Raw genomic sequence first — 14,016 nt, 5'->3', positions numbered from 1 at the left:
AGAGCTGATTTGGGACAGTTTGGCGCTACCCAGAATGGAAAGAGAAGTGGGAGGCCCGGTGCACAACTGAGCAAGAGGGATGCTGGCCTTCTAGGCAGAGTTGCAAAGAAAAAGCCATATCTCAGACAGGCCAATAAAAAGAAAAGGGCAAAAGAACACAGACACTGGACAGAGGAACTCTGCCTAGAAGGCCAGCATCCTGGAGTCTCCTTTTCACTGTTGACGTTGAGACTGGTGTTTTGTGGGTACTATTTAATGAAGCTGCCAGTTGAGGATTTGTGAGGCGTCTGTTTCTCAAACTAGACTTAAAAAAAAACAGTTCGGTCATTTAATGAAGTTTCTAACAATGAACTGGCGATCATAGCGAAGTGGGTGGCGCTATTTCCCCTGGTGATCGGGGTTGAAATTCTTCTGTCTGAAAACATACGTTCGATGACACGGCGGCCGTGGCACCGTCAGCAAGCAGTAGTCAGGCAGGCGCACACAGCTGAGCTCGCACCCCTCAACACCGATCCATCGTCATCATCGGTTTCTCACGCTGGTATGTTCTCCAACCGAAAAGGGAACAGTTCACTCGCTACCGCCCCCCAAACAAAGGTTCTAACTTCGAGTCCTCGATAGCCATGGCGTGAGCAACATCCTCGCGGATTTAGGTGACATTATTGGAGATAAGAAACTACTACACCGAGACAACAAAGCAGTCCACTATTTACATCGGGTGGAAAGACGGCATCCGGCATGAAAAGAAGCTCCGGGGACGGGGACACCGGTCGGAACAACGCAAATCGTTTCTGGTGAGCGCTATGGTAACATTTGTCTGATGGGTCCTTACGAAATTGCAACAAATGCCTACCGTGTAAGTGGCTTGATGATAGCAACGAGTTGTTGCGGCCACAACAAAACACATTCCACCCTGCGTTGTCACAAAATGGGGTAACAATGTTGCAATGTTTATTTCACAGCGCTCCCCTGTGTGTGTGTATGTATGTATGTATGTATGTATGTATGTATGTATGTATGTATGTATGTATGTATGTATGTATGTGTGTGTGTGTGTGTGTGTGTGTGTGTGTGTGTGTGTGTGTGTGTGTGAATAGCTTTCTATTGTGGTGGACAGGCTGTTTCTATTCTAATTGGCGTTGTCCCGTCCTGCCTATTAGGCTGTGGAAGGTAAACTGGATACTCTTAACACAAAATAATTAAACATTTAAAAGGTACACAGCCAGGAGCTAAGCCACAGCTGTCATGTTTAAAAAATATATGGGATAGGTAAGCGTGCGCTATTTGGAAGTGCTGAATTCGCAGAAATACTGTATGTTGTCGTTTAATGAGGAAAGCACAGGGTTTAAGAGGAACTAAACAAAATTATTAATTGAAAATAATATTCTTGTCAAAAACAACCACCAAAAACACCACGTTGTCCCTACTAGTGATGGTACGCTACAGTATGCAGGCATGACAGGTATGATTGGATCGACTTCGCTTTTATTCCCTATTGTAAAGTGATACCCCAAATTCATTTACTGACCTACATTTCAAATCCATCTACATGTTTGTGTTTTCCAAAACATTTATAGAACAAAGTAATCTTTGCTGTAAACCAGACTTGGAATATTTTTAAGTTACATAATGGGGGGGGGGGCATTTTTGAATGAAATAGTATTACATTTGACCCATAGGATTTACTAGTTAAAACATCACAGGAAGCTATCGCAGTGGTATTCAATGGATTGCAACAAGTATCCATGAATTTATTCCTTGTGTTATTATTTTAATATTTATTGTTGGGAAGGGCCTGTAAATAAGTTTTTGAAATAGTGGGGATTCATTACACTTGATAACCTTTGAATTATATTTGTGTGGGCAATACATTGTTGGCATGATGGAGCCTTGCCATGTGGCAGACAGAACCTTGTAGAGCACGTTTACAGTAGACTGCAGGAACGTGTCTGTGGGTTCAAGGATGACGCAAGTGGTAGTCAGTTGTTTTCATGGCATTCCTTCCTTTTGGTGGGATTCCTCTTCCTTTAATGGTTACTGTTTGACTGGGCTTCACCCGTTATACGACCCTCTGTGTGTGTGTGTGTGGGGGAGGGGGGTTGGCAGGATGTCCTGAAGGAAGACGTCATTGTTCTGAATGCAAGCTCACTCACCCCGAGGAACAGTGCACACACGAACAGAGTGCTGACCCAGAGCAGCCACTAGCTCCAAGTTTAGTTTAGTCTGGAGCTGATCATTATAGTGTTATTGATTACCCGCATTGTAGAGTTGTAATAACTAATGTGTATATAGTTGTAGTCCTTCTCAGTGGTTGGTTGTGGTTTTCTCTCGTGTCAGCCTGTGATTCAAACGTTAACTCATGTTTAGATCAGATTGATGGGCTCTTTCTTCTTTTTGGTTCAGTCATGTCAAGGTTTTGTGTGTAAATACCCCTGTGTGTTACATGGTGCCCCACTGAGGTTGTAAGGAGATGGTTGCCACCAAGGTGGAGTTGAGTCTTTCCTGTGTGTGTGTGTGTGTGTGTGTGTGTGTGTGTGTGTGTGTGTGTGTGTGTGTGTGTGTGTGTGTGTGTGTGTGTGTGTGTGTGTGTGTGTGTGTGTGTTTGACGTTGTTGTATAACCTTGGTTTGAGATGGTGGTGGAATTGTAAGGCAGGGTAGCGTGACCTTCTGTGAAACAGCTGTAGCCATGCAGCACTGATCCCCGTAGGGTAGGATATATCAGATTGTGCTCTCTGAGGGGGTGTGTGTGGTTGGGTGTGTATGCGGATGGCTTGTGAAGGTGTGTAGCTGCACATGTGCGTGGGTGCGCAGTTGCCCGAGATTGTCTCCGCCACTCCCCCGGGACTGCGGTAGAGAAGAAATATTAGCCCACTGAGAGAAGTGCGAGATTGAACTTCCCTACAACTTTCTAGAGCAGTGGTCACCAACTTGTTGATCCCCAAGGCATTCCTACACGATTGCCAAACATTTCTGTACAAAACCCAGTGATAAAGCCTTGTATTGGTAGGTGCTCCCGATTAGTTGCCCTGCTCGCCGGGTAGGCGAACTGTTGCCATTTGAACCATTTGATGTGTCTGAAGGTACACACTCTGCCTTCCCGGCGGGCCCGGAGAGCAAATCAAGTGCACTATAGGCCTTCCGCTGGCCAATCAGATGTCTCAGATGACCGTGTCTGCAGTAATGTAGCAGGCATAAAAGAAAGCTACAGCAAAGTTGTTACTGTGAGATTTCTAAAACGTTTAAAACCATGACTAGGAGTGAGACTGTCAACGGATATAGCAAAGAGCTGCTGTTTTAATGAGTGAGTTCAGGTTTAAGTTCTTACTCAGCGCTGTCAACACTTTCTATTCAACACTTTTATCAGCCATAAAATGCACATTCTTCCTATTTCCACTCAGCGCTACAACAAGCACTGCAGCAGTAATGAATGAGGTGGAAAGTGTATCTATAAGGTTGTGTTGTTATTATTAGTGGCTTGGGTCTTTTTTAATATCAAGGAATATTTCACTTTCTCTGTTCATAGGAGTAACAACATGAATTTGTGAATGAGGCACAAATAATGTGGTGCAACTTGAGTTACGCAATCAGCTTTTTGGTCAGTGTCAGTGGAGGAAAGAGAGAGTGGAGGGATGTTGAGAAGCGGACCCTCAGTCTGCTGTTCTCTCCATCTGCTGAGACTGACCATCAGATGCAGGCACCGTCAGCCCAGTAAATAAAAATCTAATTATTTAAATGTATGCTCACTCAGCTGTGGCCCACAAGTAATACAACAACAGATCTATTACCAGTGTGATCATATAGCCTACCTCAAATTTTGAAATATATATATTTTTTAAATGGCCCGAACAACCATGCATTGGCAGGGCAATTCAAGCAAAGCCAATATGCGGTAATCATGTATTGGGCCTATAGCTTACTGCACAAACGTCATTGCTACAGTACGTTTTTTAATTGGTTAATGTTGCATAGGCTTACGTTTTTTAAGTAATGTAAAAGTCCAAATCTGAGCGGTAGATCTCGGCTTGCATTTTGACTCAAAGTGATGTTGCCTCAGAAAAGGTTGGTGACAACTGTTTGAGTTTTCCCTATTAACACTATCAACGTTTCCTTTACTTCGGCAATTGTGATCGAATCAGTGCAATATTAGGCACTTTCAATGCAACATACCGAAACAAAACAAACTATGCAAGAGATGTTGTAGGCAGAACGCATAGGAGTAGGATTTAAGATGGACTTAAAATGACGCCGGAGCAGAAGGCAGACGTTTTATGTGCCCCCAACCGATTGTATTTTTTTTGTTCGTTCATCTGCGTTGTTTGTAACTTTATTTTTTAAACTCATTTTGTACATAATGTTGCCGCTACCGTCTCTTAGATGACCGAAAATAACTTCTAGACGTCAGGACTGCGATTATTTACCATGGACGAGCAGAATCCTTTTTCTTCTTTCACGACTCTGACGAGGCAGAGGCGATACGGCTCCCTCGGGAACAGGACTCGACCCCAGTGATCTGCGTGAAGAGGAGGCTGATAAAGAGAGGCCGGAGAGCGGGCGGCCTTTTGAGAATTCTGCAAGCAAAAATGCAATGTTTGGACAATGAAATCGACGAGTTACGGGGAAGATTAAACAAGATTAAACAATATCAGCATACAACTGGCTTGTTATACGATGTACCGGCAGGATAGAACAGTGGCGTCTGGTAAGACAAGGGGCGGCAGACTATGTATTTTTGTAAATAACAGCTGGTGCACTATATCCAAGTAAGTCTCGAGCTATTTCTCACCTGAGGTTGTGTATATTATCATAAGCTGTAAACCACACCACCTACCGAGAGAGTTCTCATCTGTATTCTTCGAAGCTGTTTACATATCACCTCAGTCAGAGGTTGGCACTAAGATAGCATTGAATGAGCTGTATTCCTCTATAAGCAAACAAGAAAATGCTCACCGAGAGGCGGTGCTCCTAGTAGCTGGGGACTTTAATGCAACGAAACTTAAATCAGTTTTACCAAATTTCTATCAGCATGTTAAATGTGCAACCAGACAGAAAAGATTTCTGGACCACCTATACTCCACACACAGAGAAGCATACAAAGCTCTCCCTCACCCTCCATTTGGCAAATCTGACCATAATTCCATCCTCCTGATTTCAGCTCACAAGCAGAAATTAAAGCAGGAAGCACCAGTGACTAGATCAATAAAAAAGTGGTCAGATGAAGCAGATGCTAAGCTACAAGACTGTTTTGCTAGCACAGACTGGAATATGTTCCGGGATTCCTCCTATGGCATTGAGGAGCACACCACATCAGTCAATGGCTTTATCAATAACTGCATCGACGACATCGTCCCCACAGTGACTGTACGTACATACCCCAACCAGAAGCAATGGATTTCAGGCAGCATCCGCACTGAGCTAAAGGCTAGAGCCTCCGCTTTCAAGGAGCAGGACTCCAACCTGGAAGCTTATAAGAAATCCTGCTATGCCCTCAGACAAACAATCAAACAGGCAAAGCGTCAATACAGGACTAAGATCGAATCATATTACACCAGCTCTGACGCTCATTGAATGTGGCAGGGCTTGCAAACCATTAGACTACAAAGGGAAGCACAGCCGAGAGCTGCCCAGTGACACGAGCCTACCAGATGAGCTAAACTACTTCTATGCTCGCTTCGAGGCAAATAACACTGAAACATGCATGAGAGCACCAGCTGTACCGGAAGACTGTTCACTGATCACTCTCACCGCAGCCGATGTGAGTAAGAAATTTAGACAGGTCAACATTCACAAGGGCGCATGGCCAGGTGGATTACCAGGATGTGTACTGTGAGCATGCGCTGACCAACTAGCAAGTGTCTTCACTGACATTTTCAACCGCTCCCTGTCCGAGTCTGTAATACCAACATGTTTTAAGCTATAGGCTTTGCCATGCCCTCTTCATGACTATCTTGGTGTGTTTGGACCATTCTAGTTTGCTCGGTCCTCCTTTTCCTGTAGTCCACAATCATCTCCTTAGTCTCGGTTATGTTGCGGGATATGTTGTTATTCTGGTACCACCCGGCCAGGTCTCTGACCTCCTCCCTATAGGCTGTCTCGTCGTTGACGGTGATCAGGCCTAGCACTGCTGTGTCGTCTACAAACTTAATGAGGGTGTTGGAGTTGTGACTAGCCATGCAGTCGTAGGTGAACAGGGAGTACAGGAGGGGACTGAGCACGCACCCCTGGGGAGCTCCAGTGTTGAGGATCAGCATGGCAGATGTGTCGTCCGGAACAGCTGATGTTCTCATGCATGCCTCAGTGTTGCTTGCCTCGAAGTGAGCATAGAAGTGATTTAGCTCGTCTGGTAGGCTTGTGTCACTGGGCAGCTGTACTTCCCTTTGTGGTCTGTAATAGTTTGCAAGGCCTGCCACATAAGACGAGCGTTGGAGCCGGTGTAGTATGATTTCAATTTTTGCCCTGTATTGACTCTTTTCTTGTTTGATGGTTCGTCGCAGGGCATAGCAGTATTTCTTGTAAGCTTCCGGGTTAGAGTCCCGCACCTTGAAAGCTGCAGCTCTGCCTTTTAGCTCAGTGTGAATGTTGCCTGTAATCCATGGCTTCTAGTTTGGGTATGTACATACAGTCACCGTGGGGGCGACGTCCTCGATGCGCTTATTGATAAAGCCAGTGACTGATGTGGTGTACTCCTCAATGCCATCGGAAGAATCCCGGAGCATGTTCCAGTCTGATCGCAAACATTCCTGTAGTTTAGCATCTGCTTCATCTGACCACTTTTTCATAGGCTGTGTCACTGGTGCTTCCTGCTTTAATTTTTGCTTGTAAGCAGGAATCAGGAGAATAGAGTTGTGGTCGGATTTTCCAAATGGAGGGAGAGGGAAAGCTTTGTACTCGTCTCTGTGTGTGGAGTAAAGGTAGTCTAGAATTTCTTTCCCCTCTGGTTGCACATTTAACATGTTGATGGAAATTTGGTAGAACTGATTTAAGTTTCCCTGCATTAAAGTCTCTGGCCACTAGGAGTGCCGCCTCTGGGTGAGTAGTTTCCTGTTTGCTTATTTCCTTATTCAGAGTACATGCTGACTGAGTGCGGTCTTAGTGCCATTATCTGTCTGTGGTGGTAAATAAACAGCCAAGAAAAGTATAGCTGAAAACTCTCTAGGCAGGTAGTGTGGCCTGCAATTTATCACAATATACTCTACTTCAGGCGAGCAAAATCTAGAGACTTCCTTAGATTTCGTGCACCAGCTGTTGTTTACAAATATGCACAGACCTCCCCCTCGTCTTACCGGCGTGTGCTGTTCTATCTTGCCGGTGCAGCGTATATCCCGCTAGCTGAATATCAATGTTGTCATTCAGCCACGATTCTGTGAAACAGGATATTACAGTTTTTGATGTCCCGTTGGTAGGATATTCGTGATCGTACCTCGTCTAGTTTATTGTCCAAAGATTGCACGTTGGCGAGTAGTATTGATGGTAAAGGCAGCTTTCCCACTCACCTTTTCCGGGTCCTGACCAGGCATCCGGCTCTTTGTCCTATGTACCTGCGTCGCTTCCTCTTGTAAATAACGGGGTTTTGAGAATGACCAAGGCCCCCCCCAATTGTTCAGTTTGGCCAGGAGGCAAGCTCTGTGGGACCTTAATATAGATAGATGTGTACCTTTCCAAATCATGTCCAATCAATTGAATTTATCACAGGTGGACTCCAATCAAATTGTAGAAACGTCTCAAGGATGAACAATGGAAACAGGATGCACCTGAGCTCAATTTCAAATTTAATAGCAAAGGGTCTGAATTCTTATGTAATAAGGTATTTCTGGTTTAAAAATATATATAAATTAGCAAACATTTCTAAGAAGTTGTTTTTGCTTTATCGTTATAGGGTATTGTGTGTAGATTCATGAGAAGAAAAAATATTGAATCAATTTTAGAATAAGGCTGTAACGTAACAAAATGTGGAATAAGTCAAGGGGTCTGAATACTTTCCGAATGAACTGAATGCAAATAGACCATTGCCATATATGTGCCATTTACTTTGAACTGGACTGTGTTTACAGAATGAATGTGCTTGTTTTGAGATCAAAGCGAGAGCTGCATGTAGCCACGTGTGCACATTTTGTTCATATCCTTTGCTAGTTAGTGAGTTATTAGTCCAGTTATAGATAATTTGTACTTAGCAATAGGGGAAAGATAGCTTCTTACAAGAGCACAAATCTGTACATTTCTAGACATATTTGAAAAGCGAGTCATGTAAAGAGATTTTTGTTTTTGTCTTAAAGGGGCAGTGTTGTATTTTGAGACAGTCTTGAATAAGCTAAATAGGCAGTGAGTAGAATAATGTGTCTGATTCTCTGTAATAATGGTATGGGAATAATAATGCATTTTATTTTGAAAAGTGTTCTTTTGCATCAAACAACAACATTTTCAGTCACTTCCTTGTCTGAAGGATAAGTGGACAAACAGGTTCTCATGGAATGGAAGCCTACACTGAACACCACACATTGGCTGCTACTGTAGGCTGAATGATAGAACAGCTATTTCCATGTTAAAATGTTATGGGATGCATTTTCTCCAGGTTATTTTATGGTAGGCCACTCTAGGAGACCTACATTATTATCAAATAGCCACAGAAGCCATTTGGCCACGGTTAAACTGTAACTTAAAGTGAGTACATCCTCAGTGTTCACAGTAAACACACAATGTTCAAGTTTGCGCTCAGCAGACCTGGAATTTGCTCGGTGCCTAATTTTATTTTAGGGAAGTGTGAGATTGTGTGTGTGTGTGTGTGTGTGTGTGTGTGTGTGTGTGTGTGTGTGTGTGTGTGTGTGTGTGTGTGTGTGTGTGTGTGTGTGTGTGTGTGTGTGTGTGTGTGTGTGTGTGTGTGTGTGTGTGTGTGTGTGTGTGTGTGTGTGTGTGTGTGTGTGTGTGTGAGAGCATAAATACGTGTTTGTGTATGAGCATAAATGTGGGGGTGCGTGTGTGTGTGGTGGACAGGGCTCATGTTTAAGGGACCAGGCCAAGGACAGCTGGCTGAAGGTTAGTGTCCGCCTCTCCCTAGTCCTCACTGAGCAGGTGCCATGAAACACACACACACACACACACACAGAATCCACACCACACTCCCCCGTCCCGTAACTCTGGTCTATACATAGCCATTCATACAAACTCTTCCTCTTTCTCTACAGTATTAACGGAATTCTGGCACTCAGGCTCCGAAAGCAGCCCCTCCTGAAATGCAAGTTGCTATAGACAACACATACTAGTGTAAGCAAATGTTGTTCCCTTGCCTAATAGTGGCCTCCCGAACTCTCACCGAGCTCTTTTTTTTTTCACTTTACAGTCAGGCTGAAAGTGGAAGTCTCACTCAGCATACAGTAGCCACCCAGCAGTCAGAGGGTTAGGCTTCGGGGTGAAGTGTCCCCTTAAGGACAGATCTTGGATTAGCATTCCCTCTGCCAATTCTCACCTGAAGCATTAGTTGGGGAAATGGAAAACCGACCCAAGATCAGCGTTTAAGGATAACTACACCCTACACCGAGTGTCAGCTGGTTAAGACCCTATTTGGTTAGGGAGGTTAGATGGATGAATGTAGACATTACTACACTCAATGATTCTAAGGTATTATTTATTACATGTTAATAATATAGATATTGTTTATGGTTATTATAATATTGTTTACACTATTGTAAATACAGTGTTACTACACAGGTACAAGAGTACAGTGTTAGCCTTTCCACCGTTTTGGCCCAAGCATTAATTAAGGATGCATCCCAAATGGCACCCTATTCCCTATATAGTGCATTACCTTTTACCACATCCCTATGGGCCCTGGTCAAAAGTAGTGCACTACATGTACATAGAGAATAGGGTGCAATTTTGGACACTGACTAAGTGATCATGCGATGTATGACATATATATATATATATATAGATATATATATATACACACACACACATATATACAGGTGAAGTCAGAAGTTTACATACACTTAGGAGTCATTAACACTAGTTTTTCAACCACTCCACAAATTTCTTGTTAACAAACTATAGTTTTGGCAAGTCAGTTAGGACATCTACTTTGTGCATGACACAAGTCATTTTTCCAACAATTGTTTACAGACAGATTATTTAACTTATAATTCACTGTATCACAATTCCAGTGGGTCAAAAGTTTACATACACTAAGTTGACTGTGCCTTTAAACAGCTTGGAAAATTTCAGAAAATGATGTCAGGGCTTTAGAAGTTTCTGATAAATTATGTCAATTAGCCTGAGTCAATTGTAGGTGTAGCTTTGGATGTATTTCAAGGACTACATTCAAACTCAGTGCCTCTTTGCTTGGCATAATGAGACAATCAAAATAAAGACCTCATAAAAAAAATTGTAGACCTCCACAAGTCTGGTTCATCCTTGGGAGCAATTTTCAAATGCCTGAAGGCACCACGTTCATCTGTACAAACAACAGTACGCAAGTATAAACACCATGCAGGATTTGAATCCATGACGGCGTAGTGTGTTACTAATGGTTTTCTTTGAGACTGTGGTCCCAGCTTTCTTCAGGTCATTGACCAGGTCCGGCCGTGTAGTTCTGGGCTGATCCCTCAACCTTCCTCATGATCATTGAAGCCCCACGAGGTGAGATCTTGCATGGAGCCCCAGACCGAGGGTGATTGACCGTCATCTTGAACTTCTTCCATTTTCTAATAATTGCGCCAACAGTTGTTGCCTTCTCACCAAGCTGCTTGCAAATTGTCCTGTAGCCCATCCCAGCCTTGTGCAGGTTTACAATTTAACCCTGATGTCCTTACACTCTCTGGTCTTGGCCATTGAGGAGAGGTTGGAGTCTGTTTGATTGAGTGTGTGGACAGGTGTATTTTATACAGGTAACGAGTTCAAACAGGTGCAGTTAATTACAGGTAATGAGTGGAGAACATGAAGGCTTCTTAATTAAAGAAAAACTAACAGGTCTGTGAGAGCTGGAATTCTTACTGGTTGGTAGGTGATCAAATACTTATGTCATGCAATAAAATGCAAATTAATTACTTAAAAATCATAAAATGTGAATTTCTGGATTTTTATTTTAGATTACGTCTCTCACAGTTGAAGTGTACCTATGATAAAAATTCCAGACCTCTACATGCTTTGTAAATAGGAAAACCTGCAAAATTGGCAGTGTATCAAATACTTGTTCTCCCCACTGTGTGTGTGTGTGTATGTATATATATATATATATATATATATATATATATATATATATATATATATATATATATTTATTTATATATATATATATATAATATATATTTGTAATAATGACAATTACAACAATACTGAATGAACACTTTTATTTTTACTTTTACTTTCATTGAAAGTCAATATATATAAAACATTTTTTTTTTAACAGGGCGTCTCATATATATATATAAATCGGCCGATTTCTTTTTTTATCGGTATCGGCTTTTTTTGGACCTCCAATAATCGTTATCGGCGTTGAAAAATCCTAGTCGGTCGACCTCTATATTGGAGCGGCCATCACAAAGCCCTGACCTCAATCCTATAGACATTTGTGGGCAGAACTGAAAAAGTGTGTGAGAGCAAGGAGGCCTACAAACCTGACTCAGTTACACCAGCTCTGTCAGGTGGAATGGTCCAAAATTCACCCAGCTATCGTGGGAAGCTTCTGGAAGGCTACGCGAAACGTTTGACCCCAGTTAAACAATTTAAAAGCAATGCTACCAAATACTAATTGAGCGGATGTAAACTTCTGACCCACTGGGAATGTGATGAAAGAAATAAAAGCTGAAATTAATAATTCTCTCTACTATTATTCTGACATTTCACGTTCTTAAAATAAAGTGGTGACCTAACTGACTTAAGACAGGGAATTTTTACAAGGCTTAAATGTCAGGAATTGTGAAAAACGGAGTTTAAATGTATTTGGCTAAGGGGCATGTAAACTTCCGACTTCAACTGTATATTTGATTGTTAAACCAGTCATCTACCTCTGTTAAGTCCAAAGCATTAGTCTGCATAGCTGGTCATATTCGGATGCTTTGGTGTAATTACTTGATATTAATCCTAAGTACTTAGTAATAACATAATACCTAGACAAAGTCAGTGTGCTTTGTTTATTAGTGGAAACTGGAATCCCCTTCTCAGAGTGACTCATCAGGTTCTGTGTAATAATGGATCAGAATGTAGAACCTAGAACTGTGCCAGCTACACAGCGATTGTAGTAACAACCAGAGAGGAGTTATATTATCTAGCTACTGTGTTAGTAACAGTATGAACACAATGTAGGCTTACTTCATCAGGGGTGAATGTAATGGAAAAATGAATGCAGAGACTAGAACCACGCGTCGCTCTGCTACCACAACGGTAACAGAGTTACCAAAAAAATCAGTAACAGAATGACTTCAATTGAATTGGCCACATCGAGATGTCATAGTAGTCACAAACCACTGTTGCAGTAGAGCACAGTAGAGTAGAGAACAGAAAAGTAGTGTATAGTTGAGTAGCGTAGAGTACACATGAGTGAAGTACAATATAATACTACTCTCCGGGACTTTTCTGTACTGAACTATACTTTTCTGTACTGTATTCTTCTGTATGGAAATATACTATTTTCTTCTTTGTAGTCTACTGTACTGAACTATACTATACTTTTCTGTACTGTGCTCTACTGTACTGTATTGTGATGTCTATGTTTCACAAGTTTGGACATCTATGATTGGTACAGATTTGTTCTGGTCTGGACCAACCAAATTTGGTCTTGTTTGGGGTTGAGCTCATTAGAATAATAGCCCGTGTGTAGAATAATACCCCAGTATGCAAAGGAAGATATTACATATGTCTAGTTTTGTGTATCTATTCAGGATACATCACCATGAAGAGAATGACATTCATAATTATGCATTTCTGTATTGTACAGATCAGGGACCCATGATGTCATTCTGTTACCGGGTGTTAATCCACTTCACTAACTGTAGTTTAATAACCAAAATAGATGTTTTTTTTCAACTCAAAGGGTCATATCATAGCTGACACTTCTTTCTGCAGACTTTTAGTCTTAACTCGGAGTAGAGTGTTAAGTGTTTTTGGGAAAAAACGTGGTCAATATAAAAAATGATTTTACTGTCATTCCGTTACTAAACTTTGTATCGGCATTGTTCGTCAAGTTAATGTTTTAGTAAAATGTCCAGTGGGAATTGTTAAAAGTAGACTTCTGCATATAGGTGTATGGTTTGTTAAACTTTGCCGTCAATGGTTTTTTGCTTGTCATACATTTTAAAGTGAGTCTCCTCGTCACCGTCACCTTGGAATTGCCCGACATGCACTCCATGTGGTGATGCTGTTATGTTTGAGATGCAACACACATTTCCTGAAAGGGACACAGTCAAATAATAGTTGTGTGCCTGGTGGCAAGTTTACGTACTACATATTTGTCGCATAAGGCCCGGTCTTATTGAGCTGCTTAACCTACTTCTACTCTCTGCTTACATCCTCTTCTTCCTCCTCTCCCTCCTTTACCCTGCTTCTCTTAGTCTTTCCCCTGCTTCTCTTAGTCTTTCCCCTGCTTCTCTTAGTCTTTCCCCTGCTTCTCTTAGTCTTTCCCCTGCTTCTCTTAGTCTTTCCCCTGCTTCTCTTAGTCTTTCCCCTGCTTCTCTTAGTCTTTCCCCTGCTTCTCTTAGTCTTTCCCCTGCTTCTCTTAGTCTTTCCCCTGCTTCTCTTAGTCTTTCCCCTGCTTCTCTTAGTCTTTACCCTGCTTCTCTTAGTCTTTCCCCTGCTTCTCTTAGTCTTTCCCCTGCTTCTCTTAGTCTTTCCCCTGCTTCTCTTTGTCTTTACCCTGCTTCTCTTAGTCTTTCCCCTGCTTCTCTTAGTCTTTCCCCTGCTTCTCTTAGTCTTTCCCCTGCTTCTCTTAGTCTTTCCCCTGCTTCTCTTAGTCTTTCCCCTGCTTCTCTTAGTCTTTCCCCTGCTTCTCTTAGTCTTTCCCCTGCTTCTCTTAGTCTTTCCCCTGCTTTTCT

At 42.2% G+C, this 14,016-nt stretch overlaps 1 protein-coding gene across 3 annotated transcripts in view; it reads left to right on the top strand.

Annotated features, from left to right (window-relative positions):
- The first annotated feature begins 404 nt into the window (after window positions 1–404).
- Window positions 405–14,016, top strand: part of LOC118400909 (cyclin-dependent kinase 17-like) — a 51,782-nt gene continuing 38,170 nt past the window's right edge. For 2 of the 3 annotated variants that reach the window (XM_052474652.1, XM_052474651.1), the window contains exon 1: window positions 405–794. Coding sequence is in view for 2 of the 3 variants with exons in the window: in XM_052474651.1 (XP_052330611.1) it covers window positions 739–794 (56 nt within the window). In the remaining variant the exon portion in view is untranslated. The remainder of the gene's footprint in view (window positions 795–14,016) is intronic. The other variant, XM_052474650.1, reaches the window with a different exon arrangement.

The sequence above is a fragment of the Oncorhynchus keta genome, chromosome 22, assembly GCF_023373465.1.
Source record: "Oncorhynchus keta strain PuntledgeMale-10-30-2019 chromosome 22, Oket_V2, whole genome shotgun sequence".
Taxonomy (NCBI): Eukaryota; Metazoa; Chordata; class Actinopteri; order Salmoniformes; family Salmonidae; genus Oncorhynchus; species Oncorhynchus keta.
Note: the sequence above shows the minus strand (reverse complement) of the source record. Positions and strands in the feature narration are given on the sequence as shown.